We start from the raw sequence: 23,489 nt of genomic DNA on the forward strand, positions 1-23,489 counted from the left end.
ACCTAACTCACCAGGACAGCTGCCAATCTAAAGACTACCATGTGAGGTTTCCTCCTGATTGATCTAACGTGATCCCTTTCACATCCCTGGTCTATCTGCCTCTGGCTGTGGGGCTCCACTGGGAGCCACCTGAAACCAGTACCCAGTGTAACTAAAACCCAACAGGGGGCCGTTTCCTAGGAAAGTTGGCTGTAAAGACCACATGTCTTGGAATGCCGTTTAGACCATGATGGTTTTCTGTTTTTACTGTTTTCCATCAGTGTCCTCTACTGACTAAACTACAAAATTGGGTAATTTCCCCTTGTAAAAGTTTTCTAGTATTTTCCATGGGTTAAAAGTGGCGGGGCGATAACACAGCTTTCAAGGCATAGGACTGCATGGCATAGGACTGCATAGGACTGCACCCATTAGTAGCCTAGGATGCGATAGGGAAGGGAGGGATGCCGGCATCCCTCCAGGGCCTTTTATGGCAGGAATGCCTTCACTGGAAAGCCAGATGGTGATCAGTAGTGATTTTTTGTTTGAAGGACACCTCTGGTCACTTTTGACACAGGGGAACCTCTGACATATCCTGTGTGGGACGCCACCCGAGTTGGGGCGGATTTAGTAATGGACCTTCTTCACTTTTCTGGGATCATGGCCTCAGTAGGCTTCTTCGGTTCCCAAGGACTCTCCCTTGGGATGCCTTTTAACCCACTGGAAACAAATTGGATTGCAAAATTTTGGAAAGGAGTAACACTGCATGGCCTCTGGGATCTATCAGTTAGGTCTCTTCTGCAGGAAACAGGCAATGGACCTAGGGCACCTTCATTGCTCTACACCAGGACTCTGACCTAAGGGTGTCTTGCAGAATGTGTTTGCCCAAAAGTGTCGGCTAGTAAACTCCTTCCTAACATTGGATGATAATTATCTAAATAGGCCTTCTCCAATTAAACCAAGATTGCTGGAGGAAAGACGGGCCATCCCTGGCAAAGGGGACTCTGACTCTCTCTCTCACTGTTCCTTCTAATAGATGTGGGGGCTTCTCCCTAATTCATTCATTTCCCCAGTTAATGGCTATAACTGGAGCCAACTGTCGTTATTCTTCCTTAGGACAGGGACTTCAAGGAATATTTCCAAGCAACTGCCAAAACTCCCTCTGTTTGGGGGAAATTCCCTGTCTTCTCCAGCCGGACATGGACTGTCTATTCCCCCTTGTTGGCGAGAAAACATGGTGTCTGCTCCTCTGTTGGAGCTGATGAGCTCTAGAACCAGGAACCCTTTCTCTGCCTTCTGGCAGCACTTCCCTTCTGCCTCCCCTCCCCCACCTCCTGTTTCTGCACCACCTTAGGTGCAGCCTGCATAACTGGCTAATAAATGTACCATCCTCAATGCCTCCTGCACTGTGGAGCCTCCTACTACCCTTGGTATCAAGGAGCAGAAAGAGCACCCCCTGGACTTAATGTTGCCCACTTCAGATTTCCCCACCAGTGTTTCAGGTAAAAATTGACGATGGGGAGCAAACGGACTTTTAAAAGAGGATCCAGGTGGAATATAATTCAGTATTTAAACTAATTTAAGTTTGTTGGTTTAATTAAGATAGATACGTCTTTAAAGTTATCAACACTAAATGTAAAACTTTATTCTGTCGAGGTTTACTGAAGGTCAAATAAGCTTGTATTATCTCTGTTGCAATTTGCATCTAGCAAAAAGATGACTAAAAGGATGGTTAAACTGTCTCGAAGTTTTCATGGGCAATTGTTAAATAGCTTTTAAAGTCTTTGGTAACCTGAAACTTTAGTTTTGCTTGGATGATAAATGGGATTCAATTCACTGGACATCTAGGTCTTTTCCAAATAGGATAAGGTGCTAAGCATTGAGTATTGGACATAGGTTTGTGCTTTTGACTACTTACTGCAAAAAACAAAGGATATTTGAGTCTGTTGGTAAACAAGCTTTGTGCTTATTAACTGATTGACAAATTTGCCATCTAAAGTTTTGGTGTAACAGTTTACAGTTGATTATTACTTAGTTTTCACTGGACACTGAGGTTTCTAAGAGTGCAGAATTCTACCAAATGCAATTAAGACTGGGAATAATGGAAACAACTCCGTATGTAGAAAAGTAGGAGATATGTTAGAAGGATATAAGGAATTTTTGTTGAAGGTAAAAGAAGGTAATTTGTCCTAAATGAGATTGGTTGTGTGGAGAGACATGGCTTAGGACAAAATCTGAATGCAAAAGAAAGTTGTAGAAGGTTTGTGAAGGGAAATCTTTAGAAAGGAATTTTAGGTCAGAACAGAGTAAAATTAAAATAAAGGGATTTTGCAAGTGCAGTGGCATAAGATTGAAATTCTCTTCTCTGTTCAAAAGACAAAGTTTTCTTAAATTATTGGTCTGTCCTTGATAAGAAATTGTAAACAGTTTTTTTCCTCTTTTGTCTGTCTAGGAAACCAGTTTCTGTGTTTTGTCGCTGTCAGGTCTTCCATTACTTGGTTAAAACTTCTCAGTGTTAAAGGAGCTGAGTTTTGCTGATAACCATAACTCTACATATTTGCCTTTGGAATCTCTTATTGTCACCTTGGTTAAATAAAAATAATTGAGTTTTGCAATCCTATTCAGGCATGTGCTATAACCTTCCAAGGTTTTAACAAACTTTACCAAGATTTAAATTGTAAATGAAGTCTCTTTAACTCATTAGGCCTTTTTATTTGTATGTTAAGTTACTTTGAAGGTAACTTTTACCTTTTAAAAAACAAATGTTTTAACAAATTGTTAAAAAAAAAACAAATAAAAAAAGTACTTTAAAGCAAATAATAAGCTTAGGTTACATTTGGGTAAATGCTATTTCTGGAGGTGATACGCAGTTCCTGAAGTTTTAATGTTTTAATATAAGACCATTTTGATTGTTGTGTTATGTGTCACAGAAATAACTAGATTTCCTTGCCAGCTATACTGTAACCTCTCATCAGATCTTTAACCATTTTGAGTCTTGTCATTTGTCATTTACAGTTACTCTTCTTTTTCTCTTTAAAATGGTTCATCTCAAGGAGAGTCATGTAAAGGACTTTCAGGACAAATACAGATATTCGATATCTGTAAGATTAAAACTGAAGTGGTTAAGAATTTCCAGAACTAGGGGCGCCTGGGTGGCACAGCGGTTAAGCGTCTGCCTTCGGCTCAGGGCGTGATCCCGGCGTTATGGGATCGAGCCCCACATCAGGCTCCTCCGCTATGAGCCTGCTTCTTCCGCTCCCACTCCCCCTGCTTGTGTTCCCTCTCTCGCTGGCTGTCTCTATCTCTAATAAATAAATAAAAAATCTTTAAAAAAAAAAAAAAAAGAATTTCCAGAATTAACTAAAGCTGCATTCGAACTGAACAAGAATAGTAACACGGAACTAAGTGAATTGGGTAAATGTTCGTAGTTTTTTTGTAATTCTTGGTTGAGACATTGCTGGTTCTCTAATATTTGTTCTTCCAGACTAAGGAAACTTTCTCTTAAGGTATCAGTGATATCCAGAAATAATAATAAAACAAATTAAAGCATTTAACTTTTCTATCTGAACCCTCTGAAATTCAGAAAGTCTCAGTAAGTATTCTTCCTGCCAGTCATAGTCATTTGCATAAGTTCAGTAAAAACCTGTTCTCCTTGCAACAGGACACCATTGGAAACCTTGGTTATTTTACCAAGGCTTTGACTGGAATGTCATATTTGAAAAAGACATGCATAGACTCAGATACGAACAGCTTTAAGGAACTGAGGTTGACTTTATGAAACCTGGAGCCATAAAGCCCCTTGGAAATGTTGGCCCGGTACCTTGCTTACAGAGTTCCCAGCAGCCTTACCAGGTGTGTAAAAAATGTCACTTCCTGGCAGGTGCAGGAACCTCTGGATACTCTGGGGACCTCATGAAGAGGAATTTGCCCAAATCTACAGGTTTTGCAGTCACGTCTGATGGCTTCTGGCCTAGAGAGACTACTAAAAAGTTTAACCTAGAGATTCCTTATAAAAAGTTCCAGCAAAGGAGATTCTAAAAGATCTGTATGACCAATCATTCTTGCTGAGCTTATGTAAATAATTAGGCCAGGTTTGTTAAAATTGAACTTGTTTTACAAGTGAATTAATCTTGATTTGGCTATCTCTGAAAATGAGGATTATCTTAGAAAAACTATGTTTCAGTAACCCACCTTTGCAGATGTTAAATCCTAGTTTTGATTGCCCTTAAATGTTGTTTGCTTAAGCTAGACAACTCGAGGTAAACTTCAGAGAAATTGTCACAGTAGCGCACATATAGATAATTTTGCTTTTTATTCTGTGGGGATAATAACCGGACCCATGAGCCTATGATTATTTAGGATTAATCCCCCAGCAATTGTATAATTCATCTACCACCTTGACCAATTCTGTGTGACTGGGATGACAAAAATTTTTCCTTAAAAGCCAGAGCATACCCCACTGTATGGGGTTGACTGTGGACCTGGGGAGATAATGGACGAGCTCGCTTTCTTTATGATTGGATTGGATAATGTACTTGGGGATACCCTTATCTCCTGAGACAAGTCTTCTCCCACTTGCCATGATTCCTTGTAATTAGGATATGAACACTTTACCTCAAACGAAGAGGTCTTCTTGATGGTATTATCCCTCAGTCATATTTATCCTAAAAGCCACCTCTGTTGAGGTGCAATTACAAATGCTTTAGCCAAGCATACAACAGTCCTTTTGGTAGGAGCCTCAAAACTCAACGATGGGACAGTCCCTGACCCTAATGACTTCACATCAGGTCCAGAATGTCTTAGAGACCAAAGGCCACCAATAATAGATGATAGGAGACTGACTTATTAAATACCAGGTTATGGTTATAGATATGCCTGAAATAATATTTAAACCCTATCAAACTTTAAACCTAGCTACCCTTACGCCTGGACCTGACCATTGTACTTTCATAGAGCATAACTGTTCAGAGGATACTGATCTTGTTTATTGTAGTCAACCAGATTTAAGATGCCCCTATTAAAAATGTGGATGACAGTTGGTTTACCAATAGCAGTAGTTTCATGGAAAAGAGGATAAGAAAAACGGGGTATGCTATCATCAGTTTAACTCAGACTGTTGAGGCCAGAGCCCTGTCAGCAAATGTATCTGCCCCAAAAGCAGAGTTAATAGCGCCCACCTGTGCTTTGCAATTGGCAAAAGCCTTAAAAATTGATATTTATACTGACTCCTATGCTTTCCTAGTCTACATGCCCATGGAGCTAGCTAGCTAGCTATTTATTTATTTATTTATTTATTTATTATTTGTTTATTTATTTATTATGTCAGTCACCATACAGTACATCCTTAGTTTTTGATGTCGTGTTCCATGATTCATTATTTGCGTATAACACCCAGTGCTCATTACAACACGTGCCCTCCTTAATACCCATCACCCGCCTACCCCATCCGTCCTCCCCCCCTCCCTTCTGTAACCTCAGTTTGTTTCCCGGAGTCCAGAGTTTCTCATGGTTCATCTGCCTCTCTGATTCCCCCCCTTCAGTTTTCCCATCCTTCCCCTAATGTCCTCCATGCTATTCCTTATGTTCCACATTTGAGTGAAACCATATGATAATTGTCTTTCTCTGTTTGACTTACTTCACTTAGCATACTCCCCTCCAGTTCCATCCATGCCAGTGCAAATGGTGGGTATTCATCCTTTCTGAGGGCTGAATAATATTCCATTGTATATACGGGGCGCCTGGGTGGCACAGCGGTTAAGCGTCTGCCTTTGGCTCAGGGCATGATCCCAGCACTATGGGATCGAGCCCCACATCAGGCTCTTCGGCTATGAGCCTGCTTCTTCCTCTCCCACTCCCCTGCTTGTGTTCCCTCTCTCACTGGCTGTCTCTATCTCTGTCGAATAAATAAAATCTTTAAAAAAAAAAAAAAAGTCAGAGATGTGTAAGAAAGCTATAAGGAATGGAAATACATTTTTGTTGGAGAAAAATGTAATTTTGTCCTAAAATGAGACTGGTTGCTTGAAAAGAAATGGCTTGGTACAAAATCTGAATGCAAAAGAAAGTTGTAGAAGATTTGTGAAGGGAAATCTTTGGTAAGGTAATTTTATGTGTGGTTAGAACAGGCTAAGATTAAATGAATGGATTTTAAATTGCACTGTGTAAGACTGAAATTCTCTTTCTCTCTGTTAAAGTTTTCTCGGATTGTTGGTCTGCTCTTGATAAGAAAATGTAAACATAGTTGTTTTTTCTTTTCTCTCTGCCTGAAAAACAAATTTCTATGTTTTTTTTTCCGTCTTTGATTATCTGTAATCCTATTAGGCATATGCTTTAAAAGTTTCTTAAGTTTTCTAACAAACTTCCCCTAGATTTGAAATTGTAAATGAAGTCTTGTTGACTAACTAGGCTTGTTGATTTGGTATGTTATGTTCTAGTATAAGGGTCCTCACTCCGTATTATGATTATTAAGGTGTTATGTGTCACAGAAATAACTGGATTTCCTTATCAGCTGCATTATAATGAGCTCTCATTTCAGATGAGTAACACTGTCCATTTCTGAGTTTTTTGGTCACTTCCTGTTCTGGTGCTCTTGAAAAGTGTGTTTCATTTTCAAGGAGTTTCATAATGGGCTTTTGACAGATACAGGTGTTTGATACCTTTAAGATCAGAAAACTGAAATGGGTAGGCATTTCCAGACCTGACTAAAAAGCTCCATTCAAATGGAGCAAGAATTAGTAACATGGAACTAAATGAACTGAAGAAGATGATTATAGTGTTGTGATTCTTGTTTGAAACATTGCTGGTTCTCTCATGTTTGATCTTCCAGACTAAGGAAACTTTCTCCTAGGGTATCTGCCCTACAGAAATACGATAAAGTGTTCATATGTGAACAAATGGGAGCATTTAACTTTTCTCTCTATTCAGAACTTTTCAGTGAGTACTCCTTCTTTTATGACAGTCATAGTTGTTTGCATAAGTTCCGTAAGAATCTGTTCTCCTTGTAACAAGATATCGTTGGAAACATTGCTTATTTTAGCAAGGCTTTGACTGGAATGTCATAGTTGAGAGACATGCATAGGCTCAGATAGGCCCAGACAGCTTTAAGGAACTAAGATTGACTTTATGGAGTCAGTAAAGCCCCTTGGAAGCGTTCCTCTGAAACCTTGCTTCCAGAGTTCCCAGCAGCCTTGCCAGGTGAGTAAAGAATGTCACTCCCTGGCAAGTGCAGGAGCCTCAAGATATTTGGGGACCTCCAGCAAAGGAATATGCCCAAATCTACAGGTATTGCAGGCATGTCTGATGGCAAGTATTTGGCTTGGCTTCTGGCCTAGAGAGGCTACTGAAAGTTCAACCAAGATTCTTTATGAATAGTTCCAGCAGAGCAGATTTTAGAATTATATGGTCAATTACTATTCCAGCTGAGCTTATGTAAATAATTCGGCCAAGTTTGTGAAATTGGTCTTGTGTTGCAAATGAATTAGTCTTGATTTGGCTCTCTCTGGAAATAAGGTGAATTTAGAGAAGAATTATGTTTCAATAATACACCTTTGCGGATGTTGAATTCTAGTTCTCATTGTCTTTGAATATTTCTTATTTGCCTAAGCGAGACAACTTGAGGTAAGTTCTGAAAAATTGCCACAATAGCACATGTATAGATACTCTTCATGCTTGTTATGCTGTGGGGATGATCATATGCTGGACATATGATTATTTGAACAGCTGGAAAATGGAATGGGTTCTCCAACATCTGTATAAATCAACTAGTGACTGGGATGGCAAAATTATTCCTTAGAAGCCAGTGTGAACCCCAGTCCATGGGGTTAACGATGGACTTATGGAGATAATGCATGGCCCCACTTTCCTTATGATTGGATGGATGATACACTTGGGGATGCCTGTATTCCCAGACAAATCTTCTCCCACTTGCCAGTGATTCCTCATAATTAGCATATTGTTATGATTGTTATGGCTAGCTTCAAACAAAGTGGGCTCCTTGATGGTTTTATTCCTTAGCCATATTTGCCCCAGAGGCCACTTCTGTTGATAAAAAAGTGCAAGTGGAGGCTTGAGCCAAGCACACAGTGACCACCTTTCACTAAACTCGATATGCAGGCACCCACAAATTCAAAAGACGTTGCTCCCAAACTGAATGACCCTTGATGTCCTGATGGGAGCTCAAGGTGGAACCTGTGATTTGTTAAAACAGAGTGTTACGTATATACTCCAGAGTACCACAGAAATAGTCTAGGTTTCTAACTGACCTGGGTGCTGGGGGCCAGTGAGAAGGGCCGAGGTTAGCAGGGGCAACTCCCAGGCCTTATAGAGCCATGGACACAGCCACAGACCATCAAGGACCCTCTGTGGAAACAGGGCAGGGAGGTGTCACTTGTAAGACCCAGAGCAGAGAGAGGGTCTGAGGCATAATATCGCAGACTGAAGTCACACCCCCAGACATCCTGAGCTCATTCTGGGAGGAGCAGGGAAAGGGCAGTGGGGTGGGGATGGGGGCGTTTGTGATCAGAAAGACTGACCTCAGAAAAGCTCCTTACCCAGTCAGACCAAGAAGTTGTTTTAGGGTAACGTGAAATTCTCCCTCTCCAGTCTCACCCCAGGAAGTTTGTCAAGGGGATGATGATGCCACAGATGAAAATTTTAAAAGCGATATTTTCTTTGAGCATCTGTGTGTTTTCAAAAGCAGTTGGAACCTCTCATTCCTGCAGTTGGAACCCTGCCACAGTTGACTGGTTAACAAAGATGAAATGGAAGAATCAGAGAGCTGGAAAGGTCTCACTGCTCAGGTCAAAGGCTTTAATTTTACAGATTACTCCCTTAGTCCTAACAGCAGGAAGAAACTGAGGCACAGAGAGGTTAATGACTTGCTCACAGTGAGAGTGGGAACAGTGGAGCCCTCCAACCTGTGGCCTCACTCACTATGCTGAGCCTCTTCCAGACAAGCTCCTTAGACCCAGTGCTGGGCTAGAGCCCACAGGCCCCCAATGGATTGGGTATCTTGGACGCCAATTTTGGCCCCACTGGTGTCTTTTGGTGCCTAGTACACTATTGAACACACGGTAGGCCTTCATTAAAAGCATCCTGATGCTGTTTGTGAAACACTATTTGAAAAGCACCTGGACTTCTACCAGTACCACTCATGGTTTTGTCATCTGGGGATTTCCCAACATAACCTCAGACATGCCTGGAAGGTCCGCAGGAAGGTGCTTGTTCTGGCGTTTGTTTAGACCCACACACATTTCCTAGGCACCACTCTGGATCAGGTCTGAATGTACCCCATTGGTGCGGAAAAGTCAGACCCATGGACACACAGATTCAATAAGGTCAGCTTCGCTTCTTTAACTACACGGGAGGTACTCTTGTCCACAAAGGGAGTTGGGAGGAGCTGATACCTGGTCTGGGTAAAGTTAACAGTACTACAGTGGCTGTAAGAAAACTAGTCGCGGGGCGCCTGGGTGGCATAGCGGTTAAGCGTCTGCCTTCGGCTCAGGGCGTGATCCCGGCGTTCTGAGATCGAGCCCCACATCAGGCTCCTCCGCTATGAGCCTGCTTCTTCCTCTCCCACTCCCCCTGCTTGTGTTCCCTCTCTCGCTGGCTGTCTCTATCTCTGTCGAATAAATAAATAAAATCTTTAAAAAAAAAAAAAAGAAAGAAAGAAAACTAGTCGCACTTTGCTCCACCTGATTTCCATTCCCATTTTCCTCTCAGAGTCCAGTTTCAACCAGTTCAGTAGTTTCTTCTCCTGTTTACTGCTGTGTCCTTAAATGGCATGCTCCTACTGTTACTTGCTGATTACTTAGAAGCTGAGAGTTTAGGTTGCTAATATCCTCGTGCCTCGCACCCACTTCCCACCGTCCCAAAGCAGAGGTGGGAATTTGATTCCTATTTGGTGAATGACTTAAGTACTCATTATTCACCGTGACCCATGTACATTTCTGTGTCTCCATTTCTAGACAAGTTTTCATATTCCTTGGAATCAAGAGTTCCTTTTTTATAATTTTAGAGTTTTCTTTGCCCCATCTTTTTTTTTTTTTTTTTGGTACCAGAAGCATAACTCCCCTTTCCATGTGGTCAGGCCTTCCTGAGGCTCTCTCCTTGCTTTGGTCTAGTCTCTTTGCTCCCTGTAGCTTGTGCAGGGCTGTCATCCTGGCATTCCCCTCAACTGTCTGCTTACCAAATTACCTGTTTGTAAATACAGAGGTACTGTCTTTCTTCGTTTTCTCCGTCATTTTGGCAGAGCCCATCTCCTTGTAGCTTTCAGAAGAATGATGCGGAGAGTAAATTTTTTTTTAAGAATGTGCATGTCCTCAGACATATCTCTGCTCTACCCTCATAGTTGATGGATGATTTGAGCATAGAATTCTAGGCGGGCTGGAATTTTCTCTATGAACTTGATGACATAGAGACTTGTCTCTGGTATCACTGTGGAGAACATTAGTGGCCCTTTGGTTTCTGATTCCTTGTATGTGACCTGTGTCTTGCTCTCCTCACTCTTTCTATAAGCATTTGGGATCTTGTTGTCCCTGGTGTTCTGAAAATGCATGACAGTGTGCCTTTTTGGACTTGCTGTCATCCATTACTCTAGACAGAGGTGCCCAACAGCCCTTTCTGCAGTGATGCCAACGTTCTCTATCTGCGGTGTCCAGTATGGTTGCCTCCAGCTGCATGAGGCTGTTGTACACTGGAAAGGTAGCCCTTGTGGCAGAGGAACTGCATTTATGATTTTATCTACTTTAACAAATGTATATTTAAATGTAACTTGCCATATGCGTCCAGGGGCTGTGTATTGGACAGTGCACTCTATTAACCTTTCACTTTAGAGACTGTGGCTCTTCGGTCCTGTGAAGTTTTCTTGAATTATTTATTTCATTTGTTCTCTTCCTTATTTGGAAACCACTGTTGGTCAGATGATGGAATTCCTGGAATTATTCTGTAGTTTTCTTATTTTTTCCTTCTCATTTTTGGAGTGAATTACTTACATAAAATTAACCTAGTGAACATGTCTTCATTTAGAATTCTGATATTTTATCCCTTATTGACTTCTTTGCATTAATATTGATTCTTTAACATAATATGTTCAAATAACATTTGTAATTATATAATTACTCCTATTTTAAAAAGTTTTTATATAAACTCCAGTTAGTTAACATACAGTATAATGTGCGCCCCTTAATCCCAACACCTTTTTAACCTGTCCCACCCACCCCCATATCCTCTGGTAACCATCTGTTTGTTCTCTATAGGTAAGGGTCTGTTTCTTGGTTTAACTCTCCCCCCCCCCTTTGCTTGTTTGATTTCTTTTTTTTCTTTTTTTTTTCATAATAATATTTTTATTATATTATGTTATTCACCATACAGTACATTCTTAGTTTTTGATGTAAAGTTCGATGATTCATTAGTTGCGTATAACACCCAGTGCACCATGCAATACGTGCCCTCCTTACTACCCATCACCAGTCTATCCCATTCCCCCACCCCCCTCCCCTGTGAAGCCCTCGGTTTGTTTGATTTCTTAAATCCAACATGTGAGTGAAGTCATATGATACTTGTCTTTCTCTGACTTATTTTAGTTAGCATTATACCCTCTTTCTCCCATTCCATAGGTTGCCTTTCAGTTTGTTTCTTTTGCTGTGCAAAACCTTTTTATTTTGATAATGTCCCAGTAGTTTATTTTTGGTTTTCTTTCCCTTGCCTCAGGAAACATATGTAGAAAGAAGTTGCTATGGCCAGTGTCAAAGAGGTTACTACCTGTGTTCTCCAGTAAGATTTTTATGGTTTCAGGTCTCACATTTAGGTCTTTAATACATTTTGAATTTATTTTTGTATGTGGTATAAGAAAGTGGTCCAGTTTCATTCTTTTGCATATTGCTGTCCCATTTAACCAAAAGCATTTGTGGAATAGACTGTCTTTTTCCCATTGGTATTCTTTCCTACTTTGTTGAAGATTCATTGACCATATAGTTGTGGGTTCATATCTGGGTTTTGTGATCTGTTCCATTCATCTATGTGTCTGTTTTTGTTCCAGTACCATACTGTTTTGATCACTACAGCTTTGTAATATGTTTTGATATCTGAAATTGTGATGCCTCCAGCTTCGCTTTTCTTTTTCAAGGTTGCTTTGGCCATTAGGTTTCTTTTGGGATTTTGGGATTATCTGCTCCACCTCTGTGAAAAATGCTGTTGGTGTTTGGATAGGGATTGCATTAAATGTATAGGTTGCTTTGGGTAGTAGAGACATTTTACCAATATTCGTTCTTCCAATCCATGAGCATGGAATGTCTTTCCATTTCTTTGTGTCCTCTTCCGTTCCTTTCATCACTGTTTTATAGTTTTCAGAGTACAGGTCTTTCACCTCTTTGATTAGGTTTATTCTTAGAAATCTTATAATTTTGGGTGTGATTATAAATGGGATTGATTTCTTAATTTCTGTTTCTGCTGCTTCATTATTGGTGTATAGAACTGCACCAGATTTCTGAATGTTGATTTTGTGTCCTGCGGCCTTGCTGAATTCGTTGATCAGTTCTAGCAGTTGTTTGGTGGAGTCTTTTGGATTTTCTGTATAGAGTATCGTATCTTCTGAAATAGTGAAAGTTTGATTTCTTCCTTGTTGATTTGGATGCCTTTTATTTCTTTGTATTGTCTGATTTCTGTGGCTAGGACTTCCAGTACTATGTTAAATAGCATTGGTGAGAGTGTTTCCCCATTGAGGATGATATTAGCTGTGGATTTTTCATGTATGGCCTTTATTATGTTGAGGTATGTTCCCTCTAAATCCACTTTGTTGAGAGTGTTTATTACAAATGGATGTTATACTTTTCAAATGCTTGTCTACATCCATAGAAATGATCATATGGTCCTTATCCTTTCTTTTATTGATGTGATATATCATGTTGATTGATTTGTGAATATCTTCTTGCAACCCAGGAATAAATCCCTTGATCGTGGTGAGTGATTTTTTTAATGTGTTGCTGGATCTGGTTTGCTAGTATTTTTTTGAGAATTTTTGCACCCACATTCATTAGGGATATTGGCCTGTAGTTCTCTCTTTTGGTGGAGTCTTTATCTGGCGCTGGTATCAGGGAATGCTGGCCTCATAGGATGAGTTTGGAAGTTTTCCTTTCTTTTCTATTCTTTGGAATAGTTTGAGAAGAATAGACATTAACTCCTCTTTGAAGGTTTGGTAGGGTTTGCCTGTGAAGCCATTTGGCCCTGGATTTTGGTTTGTTGGGAGTTTTTTGATTACTTATTCAGTTTCTTTGCTGGTTATGGTTCTGTTCAAGTTGTCTGTTTATTCCTATTTCAGTTTCAGTAGTTTATATGCTGCTAGGAATTTATCCATTTCTTCCAGGTTGTCCAATTTGTTGGCATATAGGTTTTCATAATATTCTCCTATTTAAAATTTAAATTCAGTTAATTAACATGTAGTGTAATATTAGTTTCAGAGGTAGAGTTTAGTGATTCATCAGTTGCATATAACACCCAGTGCTCATTACATCAAGTGTCCTCCTTAATGCCCATCACCTAGTTACACCATCCCCCCACCGACCTCCCCTCCAGCAACCCTGTTTGCTTCCTATAGTTGAGTCTCTTATGGTTTGTCTCCCTCTCTGATTTTGTCTTATTTTATTTTTCCTTCCCTTCCCCTATGATCCTCTGTTTTGTTTCTTAAATTCTGCATATGAATGAAATCGTATGATAATTGTCTTTCTCTGGTTGACTTATTTTGCTTAGCATAATACCCTCTAGTTCCATCCATGTCATTGCAAATGGTAAGATTTCATTTTTTGATGGCTGAGTAATATCCCATTGTGTGTGTGTGTGTGTGTGTGTGTGTGTGTGTGTGTGTGTATACCCCACTTCTTTACCCATTCATCTGTTGACGGACATCAGGAACAGGATGGAGATTTCTCAAAAAGTTAAAAATAGAGTTACCCTGTGACCCAGGTATTGCACTGCTAGGTATTTACCCAAAGAATACAAATGTAGTGATCCAAAGGGGCACCTGTGCCCCAGTGTTTATAGCAGCAATGTCCACAATAGCCAAAATGTGGCAAGAGCACAGATGTTCATATTATTCTCTTATAATTGTTTGTATTGCTGTAGTGTTGGTTATTTCCCCCTTCTCATTTGTGATTTTATTTATTTGGGTCCTTTCTCTTTTTGATACATCTGTCTGTCTAGAGGTTTATCAATATTATTAATTTTTTCAAAGAACCGGCTTCTGGTTTCACTGATCTGTACTATTGGCTTTTGTAATTTCTGTATCATTTATTCCTGCTCTAATCTTTATTATTTCCTTCCTTCTGCTGGCTTTAAGCTTCATTTGCTGTTCTTTTTCTAGCTCCTTTCGGTGTGAGGTTAGGTTGTTTATTTGAGATTTTTCTGGCTTCTTGAACTAGGCCTATATTTCTCTATACTTCCCTCTTAGGACTGCTTTTGCTGCATCCCCGGTTACTGAGATTTTTGGCAATTTTGTGGTCAAGTGGAACTCCTCGCTCTTCTCTTGTCCCAGCCCTATCTAGAAGTCTCAACTGAATTTTATAAAGACACTATGGTGATAAGGAGAGGATGACCCATCCTTTCTCCTATATTTTGGTTCTTTTGGGGTTTAGCATTTCTTGGCCTACAAGGCACTCTACTTAGTGAATTACTTAGAGACAAATTCTGCCCACTAGGAGAAGGGGGACAAGAGGTATAGCAACCTAGTGGGGCTTTAGATCCTACAGGGGTGGGGAAAAGTGAGGTGTGGTGGTCCTGCTCCCCACCCTGTGTTTACACAGCTGGACAGACACTGCAGGCTCCAGTTAGAATCCAGGAAATGAAATCTCTAAACATTTATGAGCTCAATGGCTCCTCACAGACCAGGGGGTAAAAAGAGCCAGTTAAATATAATCTAGAAGGAAAAAGTAAACAGTCCATATCCAGCAAACTCCCAGTCGTTTAATTCTGTTTCTTTCTTTTTCAGGTTCTTATTTAAATTCCAGTTACTTAACATATAATATAATATTAGTTTCAGGAGGAGAATTTAGTGATTCATCACTTACAGATAACCCCCACTGCTCATCACAAGTACCCTCCTTAATACCCATCACCCATTTAACCCATCCCTGCCCACCTCCCCTCCAGCAACTATCAGTTTGTTCTCTATAGTTACGAGTCTGTTTTGTGTTTTGCCTCTCTCTTTTCCCCCCTGTGTTCATCTGTTTTCTTTCTTAAGTTCCACATATGAGTGAAATCATAATGGTATTTGTCTTTCTCTGATTGACTTATTTCACTTAGCATAACACACTATAGCTCCTTTCACATCATTGCAAATGGCAAGATTTCATTCCTTTTATGGCTAAGTAATGTTCCTTCTTTATCCATTCATCATTTGATGGACATTTGGGCTCTTTCCATCATTTGGCTGTTGTTGATAATGCTGCTATAAACATCAGGGTGCATGTGTCCCATCAAATCAGTATATTGCCTCCTTTTGGTAAATACCTAGTAGTGCAATTGCTGGACTGTAGGGAGTCCCATTGTTAACTTTCTGAGGAACCTCCATACTATTTTCCAGAGTAACAGCACCAGTTTGCATTCCCACCAACTGTTCTAGAGGGTTCCCCTTTCTCCACAACCTCACCAACATCTGTTGTTTCCTACGTTGTTAATTTTAGCCATTCTGACAGGTGTGAGGTGATATCTCATCGTAGTTTTGATTTGTATTTCCCTGATGATGAGTGATGTTGAGCATCTTTTCATGTGTCTCTTGGCATCTGTATGTCTTCTTTGGAAAAATGTCTATACATATCTTCTGCCCATTTCTTAATTGGATTATTTGGTTTGGGGTGTTAAGTTTGATAAGTTCTTTAGCGTTTGGATACTAACCCTTTATCAGATATGTGATTTGCAAATATCTTCTCCCCTTCTGAAGGTTGCCTTCAAAATGGATGAAAGACCTAAATGTGAGACAGTAAGTCATCAAAATCCTAGACGTGAACACAGGCAACAACCTCTTTGACATGGGCCGTAGCAACTTCTTACTAGACATGTCTCTGGAGGCAAGGGAAACAAAAGTAAAAATGAACTATTGGGATTTCATCAAGATAAAAAGCTTCTGCACATCAAAGCAAACAGTCGAACAAACAAAAAGGTAACCTTCAGAGCGACATTTCAACTAAATCTTGAACTCATGTCTCCTCTTCCTGCTAAAGAAAATACGTTGCATAATTTGGGGTTACTCTATAACTCTTGTCCTCTCATAGACATGAGTTGAACTCTTCATGAGTTCATATTGAGTGAACATTTCTAAAGGGCCTGCCAAGGGTCAGGTATCTGGCTGAGCAAAGTCACCAGATATACCAGTACCATTACTTTATAGCAGGTGTCTTGATTTATAGCTCAATATTTGAGGGCTTGTTTAGTGTCTCTCTCCCCTTTAGCGTGTCAGGTTCACACAGGAAGGATTTTGACTATTTTATATTTAGTGCTTGGTGCATGGTCTGAAAACAGCAGGTGTAGAGCCCAACCAGTATCGAATGACAATGGAAAAAGTGCCCACCTCCTCCAATGCCAGGAATGTCCATGGACCATTCACTTTCCTCACCATTCCCACACTCTAGCCATAGAGTCTAGCCACCATAACTTAGATGCCACCTAGAATTGGCAACATCAACTGTGGTCTTACTGAGAAGAATGGGGACTGGAGAGAGGAGAAACAAACACTTTGCTTTCGTTTTTGCACACTCAAGATAGTGACCTGTGAAATTTGGATGTAATGCACAAATCATTCCAGAGCAATACCGGCTCTCCTACTGTGAGCAGTTCTCTTGGCTGGTAGAAATCAGGCCCAGCTTCCAAAAGAGGTGTCATGTGGATTCATCATATAAGGGGTGGAAATATTAGCCAGAGCTCCTGTATCATTAGTTTCTGCCAACCTGTCCACCTACGCTGATATCTGAGCCTAAGGCTTCACTGAATGTTATTTGAGATTCAGTTTTGACCAATAGTTAGGGAGACTGAGAAAGCAGATAAATCGTTCACTGTTGAGAAGGACACATAGTTACTTTCACTTGGCTGTACTATAATTATCTGTCAGTTTCTCTGTCTTCAACCTGAATCATGTCTGTGTCTTAGATATATTTTTAACCCATGCATTTAGGGCAGAGTTTGGAAACTTCATGATGAGGATAGTACAGGAAGGAGTAGATGAGAGCCACGGGGTGTGCGAGGTGTTCTTCTGGCACACGGTGTCTTTCTTCACACATTCTGTACAACTCTGAGGTTGTGAGTCCCATCATATCAGGTGTTCCCTTCCGGGGAAGGATGGGGCACAAAGCTCACACTTCTGTTGTGTCCCTTTGCAGGCAGGTCATTTGCATTGGTTCAGTGCTGGCTGCATTTTAGTCCCCGGTAATGACGAGCCTATCCCTATCAGGATAGATTGCAACCAGCTGGAGCAGGCCATGAGGTGAACAGAGCAGCAGATGCTCATATTAGGCTTACTTATGAAATCATCATAGATAAGTTTACATATTAGAGAAGGATGAAAGCATATGAGTTGCTATAGAGGCTTAGTTTCAAGTAAAATAAGAAAGGCTTTGTGTTTAGGTGACAGAATTAAGTTGTCAAGAATTACCAGATGAGACGGCCTGGATGGCTCAGTGGGTTGAGCAACTGACTCTTGGTTTTGGCTGAAGTCCAGCCACACATTGGGCTCTTAACTCAGCAGGGAGTCTGCTTCAAGAATCTCTCCCTCTGCCTCTCACCCCACTCATGCTCACTCCCTCTCTCTCAAAAACAATGATCAGATGTCACACATCTTTCCTTGTTTGCACATATTCTCTGTAAGCTCTCTGCTGGGGAACATAGGGAGGGAGACCCTGCCCAACAATACCCTTAGTATCATCTTGATTAACATCTGTCTTCCCTTCTGAGATAAGGTGGATCTTTGTGGAAGATCCATGACGAGGCTGCTCTGCAGGTTGCTATGTAGATAGGAACAGAATTTTAACCAGTTTGCTGTGTAGCCTGGGTCTCACTATCTACGTAGTTACCCTTGTCAGGGACAGGCAAACATTGAATATCAGTATTGCAGAGCACAGAAGACTTCAATCTCACTTGGTGTTTGCTTATACCAGCTTCCTGTCTTTCCACTGTTGCTCCTCAAGCATAGAGCTACTTCTCTCTTAATATCTCCGTCGTCCCAGAGATTACAGAGGTATGCTACATAATCCACAGTTTCTCAGGGCATGCAGACACAGAACGCGGGTCAGAGGCGGGTATGTGGCATGGTCCAAAAGTTCCACGGAAAGGGCACACAAGAAGCCCAGCAATTTCACTTCCAAAAGTCAAATGCACTAAACTTGCTGGATGCCCACTGAGGATACAGCGCATTGCTAGGGACTAGGAACAGAATGTTGACAAGTACTCAGACTGCACCCTGGAGAAGCTCTCTATCTCAGGCTAATAGGTGTGGAGACCAACAATGGGGCTAGAGGGTGGAGAGGACAATAATAGAACTAGTGCTGGGGGGACAGAAATTTCCCAGAGGAGGAAGTGGTTGGTTATAGGTGTTCAAGGAGGCTGGTGAGGGAAGACCCTAACACAGGGGATTCTGTCAGAGCTCAGTTTGAAGGATGAGTAGGTTCCTTCTAAGGGGCACAGGGGGCATTTCTAGGCAGAGGAAGCTTCATGGGTAAAGACGTGCAGACCGAGCTTGTTTGAAGGATTTCACGTATTTAAAGATAGAGGCAGCCATGGTGACAAGGGCAACTTAGAGACTTGAGGAAAGTGAGTTTACCTGAGGTTCTGTAACCTTTGAGATTACCGATAACACCGACCGAGTTGTTTATTGATTTTGGACAGAATATGAACTCAAAGGTCCATCTGGGAGTGTCCACAATGTTTTGCCAGCATTCCTGGCTGGGGGGCACCTGCTAGTGACTGCAGTCCAGCCCCACCCCCTTTCCTTTTCTTTTCTTTTTTAAAGATTTTTTATTTATTTATTTGACAGAGAGAGAGACAGCCAGCGAGAGAGGGAACACAAGCAGGGGGAGTGGGAGAGGAAGAAGCAGGCTCCCCACAGAGCAGGGAGCCCAATGCAGGGCTCGATCCCAGGACCCTGGGATCAGGCCCTGAGCAAAAGGCAGACGCTTAATGACTGAGCCACCCAGGCGCCCCCCACCCCCTTTTCTGTATATACATCCCAGCCTCACTGAATCACCACTGGTGGGAAGGGAAGCTCCGCCCACACAGGCCAGCAAGGACCAGCACACACTGCTGAACAACAGTAGAGGAGATTCACAGGGAGAAAGTGGCCATGGACCTGATTCCAAGCTTTTCCACGGAAACCTGGCTCCTCCTGGCTACCAGCCTGGTGCTCCTCTATCTGTGAGTAACTGTTCAGACTCATTGCCTCTGGAACCCTGGACTTGGGTTGCTAATCAGCACCCACCCCCTTTTCCTTGTCTGTTTTGAGGATCAAAAGAGTTAACAGAGGGGACGTTGCTTAAGTGTTGGGTGCTTCAAACACGCTAGGAACACGTAAAGGGTTGTTATTGACCTCACCAGATCTGCCGAAGAAGTAACTCCATCCTCCAGTCCCTTTTCTGTAGCTAGCAGGATTGAGTGACATTATTTGCTCCTAGGAATGATCTGATTGCCACCACCTGGGACCTAGACTAATCAAGCAGAATTCAGCAGAGGCAGAGTAAAATCAACAGGCCTCGGTGCTCTGGGGTCCTCACCACCTTCCCAAGCCATGGGGATTCTAGTAGCTGAGGGACTGGGTTGCGTCTTTGTCTCATTATGTTCACTTTCTGGTCTGCATCTGCTGCAGGAGACGTGTAGAAGGATTGAGCCTGTGTTACTCAAGTGGTCCTGCTCCCCTCCTTCCACGGCCAGTTCCCATGTACACAAGACACCTGGTGCACCCAGACTTCCAAGGGGGCTGGAGATGCCTCATCTTCCTGTTCTGACTGGCTCTTCCCTCTTTTCTGCGCCCCTGTCCGGGCCATCCCCCACCCTGTAATATGCAGAACACCTTACCCTTAAGTGAGCATCTTTCAAACTGAGGAGACTTGGCAGAAAGCTTCAGATTTTATTCATTTCACCTTTTCCTCCCAGTCTCTGTGATGGTTAGCGTCAGTAAGGGATTTCTTCCCCTACCCCCCAATACGAAATCTGCTAGGAGCCTGCAAAGGCAGACCCTGAAAGCCGACGTGGATTTTAAGTATCGTTTTTCCCTTTATGTGACAGTACAGGAGGAGGAATTAAAACATCTAGCAGAGGAATTCCTTTCAGTGGTGGGATTCCCGGCATCATGGAGCAGGATGGGAAAGGACTTAGTTTCACAGCAGAGGTAGGGATGGACCCTCCATCACATTTAACTTCTGTGTCAATTTCACTTTCTTTAAGAAATCATGAGGACATGAACATAGAATATGGAAAACTCATTTTCATTTTTTTCCCCGTAAAATCTAACATTGTTTATTTGGGTTTAACAATACACATTTTAAGATTTACTGCCCATCACAGTTTTCTCTCCTTATCTTCCCCTATTATATTAATTAAGAGTCTTTTAAAAGCAACAACAACAACAACACTGATTTATTCTCTTACAGTTCAGGAGGTTAGAAGTTGGAATGACAGGTATTGTGGAAACATAGTTTTTGTGTGATGACATTTAAGATTAATTGATGTGGTTTAATTTCATTGTTTTTAATAGTAGATTTTTTGCTGAGATAAGACTATTTCCAGCATGTTCTTCCGAAGGATAAAAGAGGGCTGTCGGCCTTTTTGACAGTAACGGTACATGGATAACCTCAGCCTTCTAGAATAATGTTGAGAATATTAATTTAGTGTCTACATGCATCCTTCTATGATATAGATTGTATATTTTTAAATACATGGGTCCAGCAGGTTATTTTAACCTCTCAGCACAGGCACGTAGTGAGACTGAGGCAGTACTGATGTGAGAGGCATCCAGATAGGACTCGGGGATGGAGTGGGAGACTGTTCCTCCCTCAGAGCAGACCTCCCAGAGAAACTCCTTGATCCTGGTCCCAAGGAGGTCATCACGGGACTGCAGCGTTAGTATCTCATCTGCTAGAAGCCGGGGACAGGACCACTGTGTAAATCACATTGCGTGGTCTGTCCAGCAGTGGGGCTGTCACTGGATACTGTCCCCACCAGGCAAACAATCGTGTAGACCGAGAAGACGCTGGTGTAGCCAAGAGTCAGTAGCTGTAGGCGGTGCCCTCTGCGTGCAACACAATGTAAAGGCAGTAAAAATGAGTGGCTTCATTGTTAGCCCCTTCAGTTGTACTAACAGCAGCATGACTCTACCAAGAAGAGGGAAGCTGGAAAGAATCAGAAAAATTCAACCAGCCCACGCTCTGCCTTCTTACGGAGCCATGTGAGTTTAGACTCTAAACCAGATCTTTCCTTGGCACCAGTGTTGCTGACACGTTTACTCACTTGCTTGGCCTCACTTGGGAGTTCATGGAGCACATTGAACGTTCAGAAGCAGAAATCGGTTTGTTGTGGTGGTGATGGAAAAAAGGAACGGAAGTGGGACTGAGGCCACTCCTACTTCTGGCCGTTGGTGCATATGCATCCATGAACTGTTTTGGAGGAAGTACCAAACACCCAACGGGGCCCGGCTGTGGTCCCTCTGCTGGTCCCTCAAGCACATGTCCTTTCATGCAATTCTGTGGGTTTATTTGATCACATAATATAAGATTTGCTGGATTTCTGCAGAATATTTGGAACCTGTACCGCCAAAAGGCTAACCTCCAAAAAGGAGGAAACAAAGTCTTAATTCAACTCTGTGGAACATTTTTACTCATTTTATGTTTTGCAGCACGTACTCTGCTGTCAATTGGAGGTATCTGAACTTTGGAAGGCCCCCTATCTGTTAGCTGAAAGCACCTACAGGGCTTGTTGAACCATTTCTACCTAGCCTCCTTTCCCACCATACTTTCCTAATTTGCCACTCTGGGGTTAGTCTTGTAGACCTGGCAGGTTCACGGTTAAAATGGTTTTGGGCAGCGTTTCCCTCAGCCTCTCTTCTTCCTCCACTCACCATCTCTCAGAAACACCCAAGAGGACGGCTTGCAAAGATCCAGAACACCAAGTTGTGAGATTCCTCATTAATCTCATGAAAGATGAATTACAGGCAGTTCTGTCATAGGGGGCACCATCCATAATGGGTTCCTGAGACAGTTGATGCACAGCGTCAATAACCTGACAGCTTTCTGAGTGACCATCTTGAAAACAGTGAGTGTGCCTGGCAGTGTGTTGAGCACATGAGTATCACAGGTTGGAAGAACAGATGTCCCACAGGGAAGAGTGGTCTGGAAATGGATTGTTTAGTCACCGATTCCTTAATATGGTACCGTTAAGGGGACATGTGGGTCAGTCCCCCTGCTCTGCAGCTCGAGAGAACCAGAGTGCCTGACAACAGAGACAGGTGGAGCTGAAAGCAACTCACTTTTCTATGAGCTAGTGGAGCCTTGGACACAGTATTGTGGTTGCTCAGAGCCTCTGTATGAAGATAGATTTAAGAAGGACCAGATCCCAAACAGCGACAGGGCCTACAAGGAAGGAAAACCTCTGAGGACACTGTAAGAACATTTTCATGGTAGGCTCTCAATAACCCTCAGCTATTGAGTGGGTACAATTAAGCAAAATCTCATCATTGGAGGAGAGAAAGAATTTTTCCCCTTTCCACCTAGAATGAGAATCTCCAAAATCATGAAGAGTCATTTACTAAATAGGCATGAGTGAATTTCCTGGAAGAAATTGGCATGAAATTTTCAGGTGCTCTCAAGTGTGGATACATTTCTCAGGTATTCGTTCTAGGATTGAGACCATGACATTTTTTGCTGCTCTTAGCTAATCATCCTTACTTTTTGTGGGCCTCACAGTGGAGGTGGTAAAGCAGATGATGAGTGAATGTAATTATTGCCGTTGAAATTGCTGCTATTATTTCTTGCCTACATGTTACCCCCCCCCCTTGCCTGTTCCCCTTCTGCATCAGTGACTGACCAGCCCCAGCACCTATCCCACCATCCCTGTGACCTGGCTTTCTCTTTCACTTTATAGATACGGGACCTCCACACATGGACTTTTTAAGAAGCTGGGAATTCCTGGGCCAACACCTCTGCCTTTCGTGGGAAATATTCTGGACTACCGTAAGGTAAGTGTTGTTTGAGCTCCCTCTTTTGCATCTTATATTTGCTAATCCCAGCTTAATTCCATAGTGAATATGCTCCTTCTCAGGAGGAGGTGCTTAGGTTCCAGACTTTGCAGAAATGGTGACACAGGCCCCACCCAGCACATGGCCAGGTCTACCCCAGGGCTCTCTTGTCTGCTGTTAGGAGCCTCAGGGGTTTGCCTCAGCAGGCAGCCCAGCTCTCTGACTGATTCAGCACAGGACTTGATGTTCTAGCTTGTGAGGGTCCTGAAGAGGCTTTTGTTTCTGGAAGGTGCAGATTCCCAGGAAAGCATCATCGTAT

At 42.1% G+C, this 23,489-nt stretch overlaps 1 protein-coding gene across 1 annotated transcript in view; it reads left to right on the forward strand.

The window, feature by feature from the left end:
- The first annotated feature begins 18,998 nt into the window (after positions 1–18,998).
- The window catches only part of LOC123777328 (cytochrome P450 3A12-like), a 41,615-nt gene continuing 37,124 nt past the window's right edge, over positions 18,999–23,489 (forward strand). The window contains exons 1-2 of the mRNA XM_045773906.2: positions 18,999–19,359; positions 23,077–23,170. Coding sequence (XP_045629862.1) covers positions 19,289–19,359; positions 23,077–23,170 — 165 coding nt within the window. The 5' untranslated portion in view covers positions 18,999–19,288. The remainder of the gene's footprint in view (positions 19,360–23,076; positions 23,171–23,489) is intronic.

Source organism: Ursus americanus, chromosome 2 (assembly GCF_024610735.1).
Source record: "Ursus americanus isolate L20-20 chromosome 2, mUrsAme1.1.p, whole genome shotgun sequence".
Taxonomy (NCBI): domain Eukaryota; kingdom Metazoa; phylum Chordata; class Mammalia; order Carnivora; family Ursidae; genus Ursus; species Ursus americanus.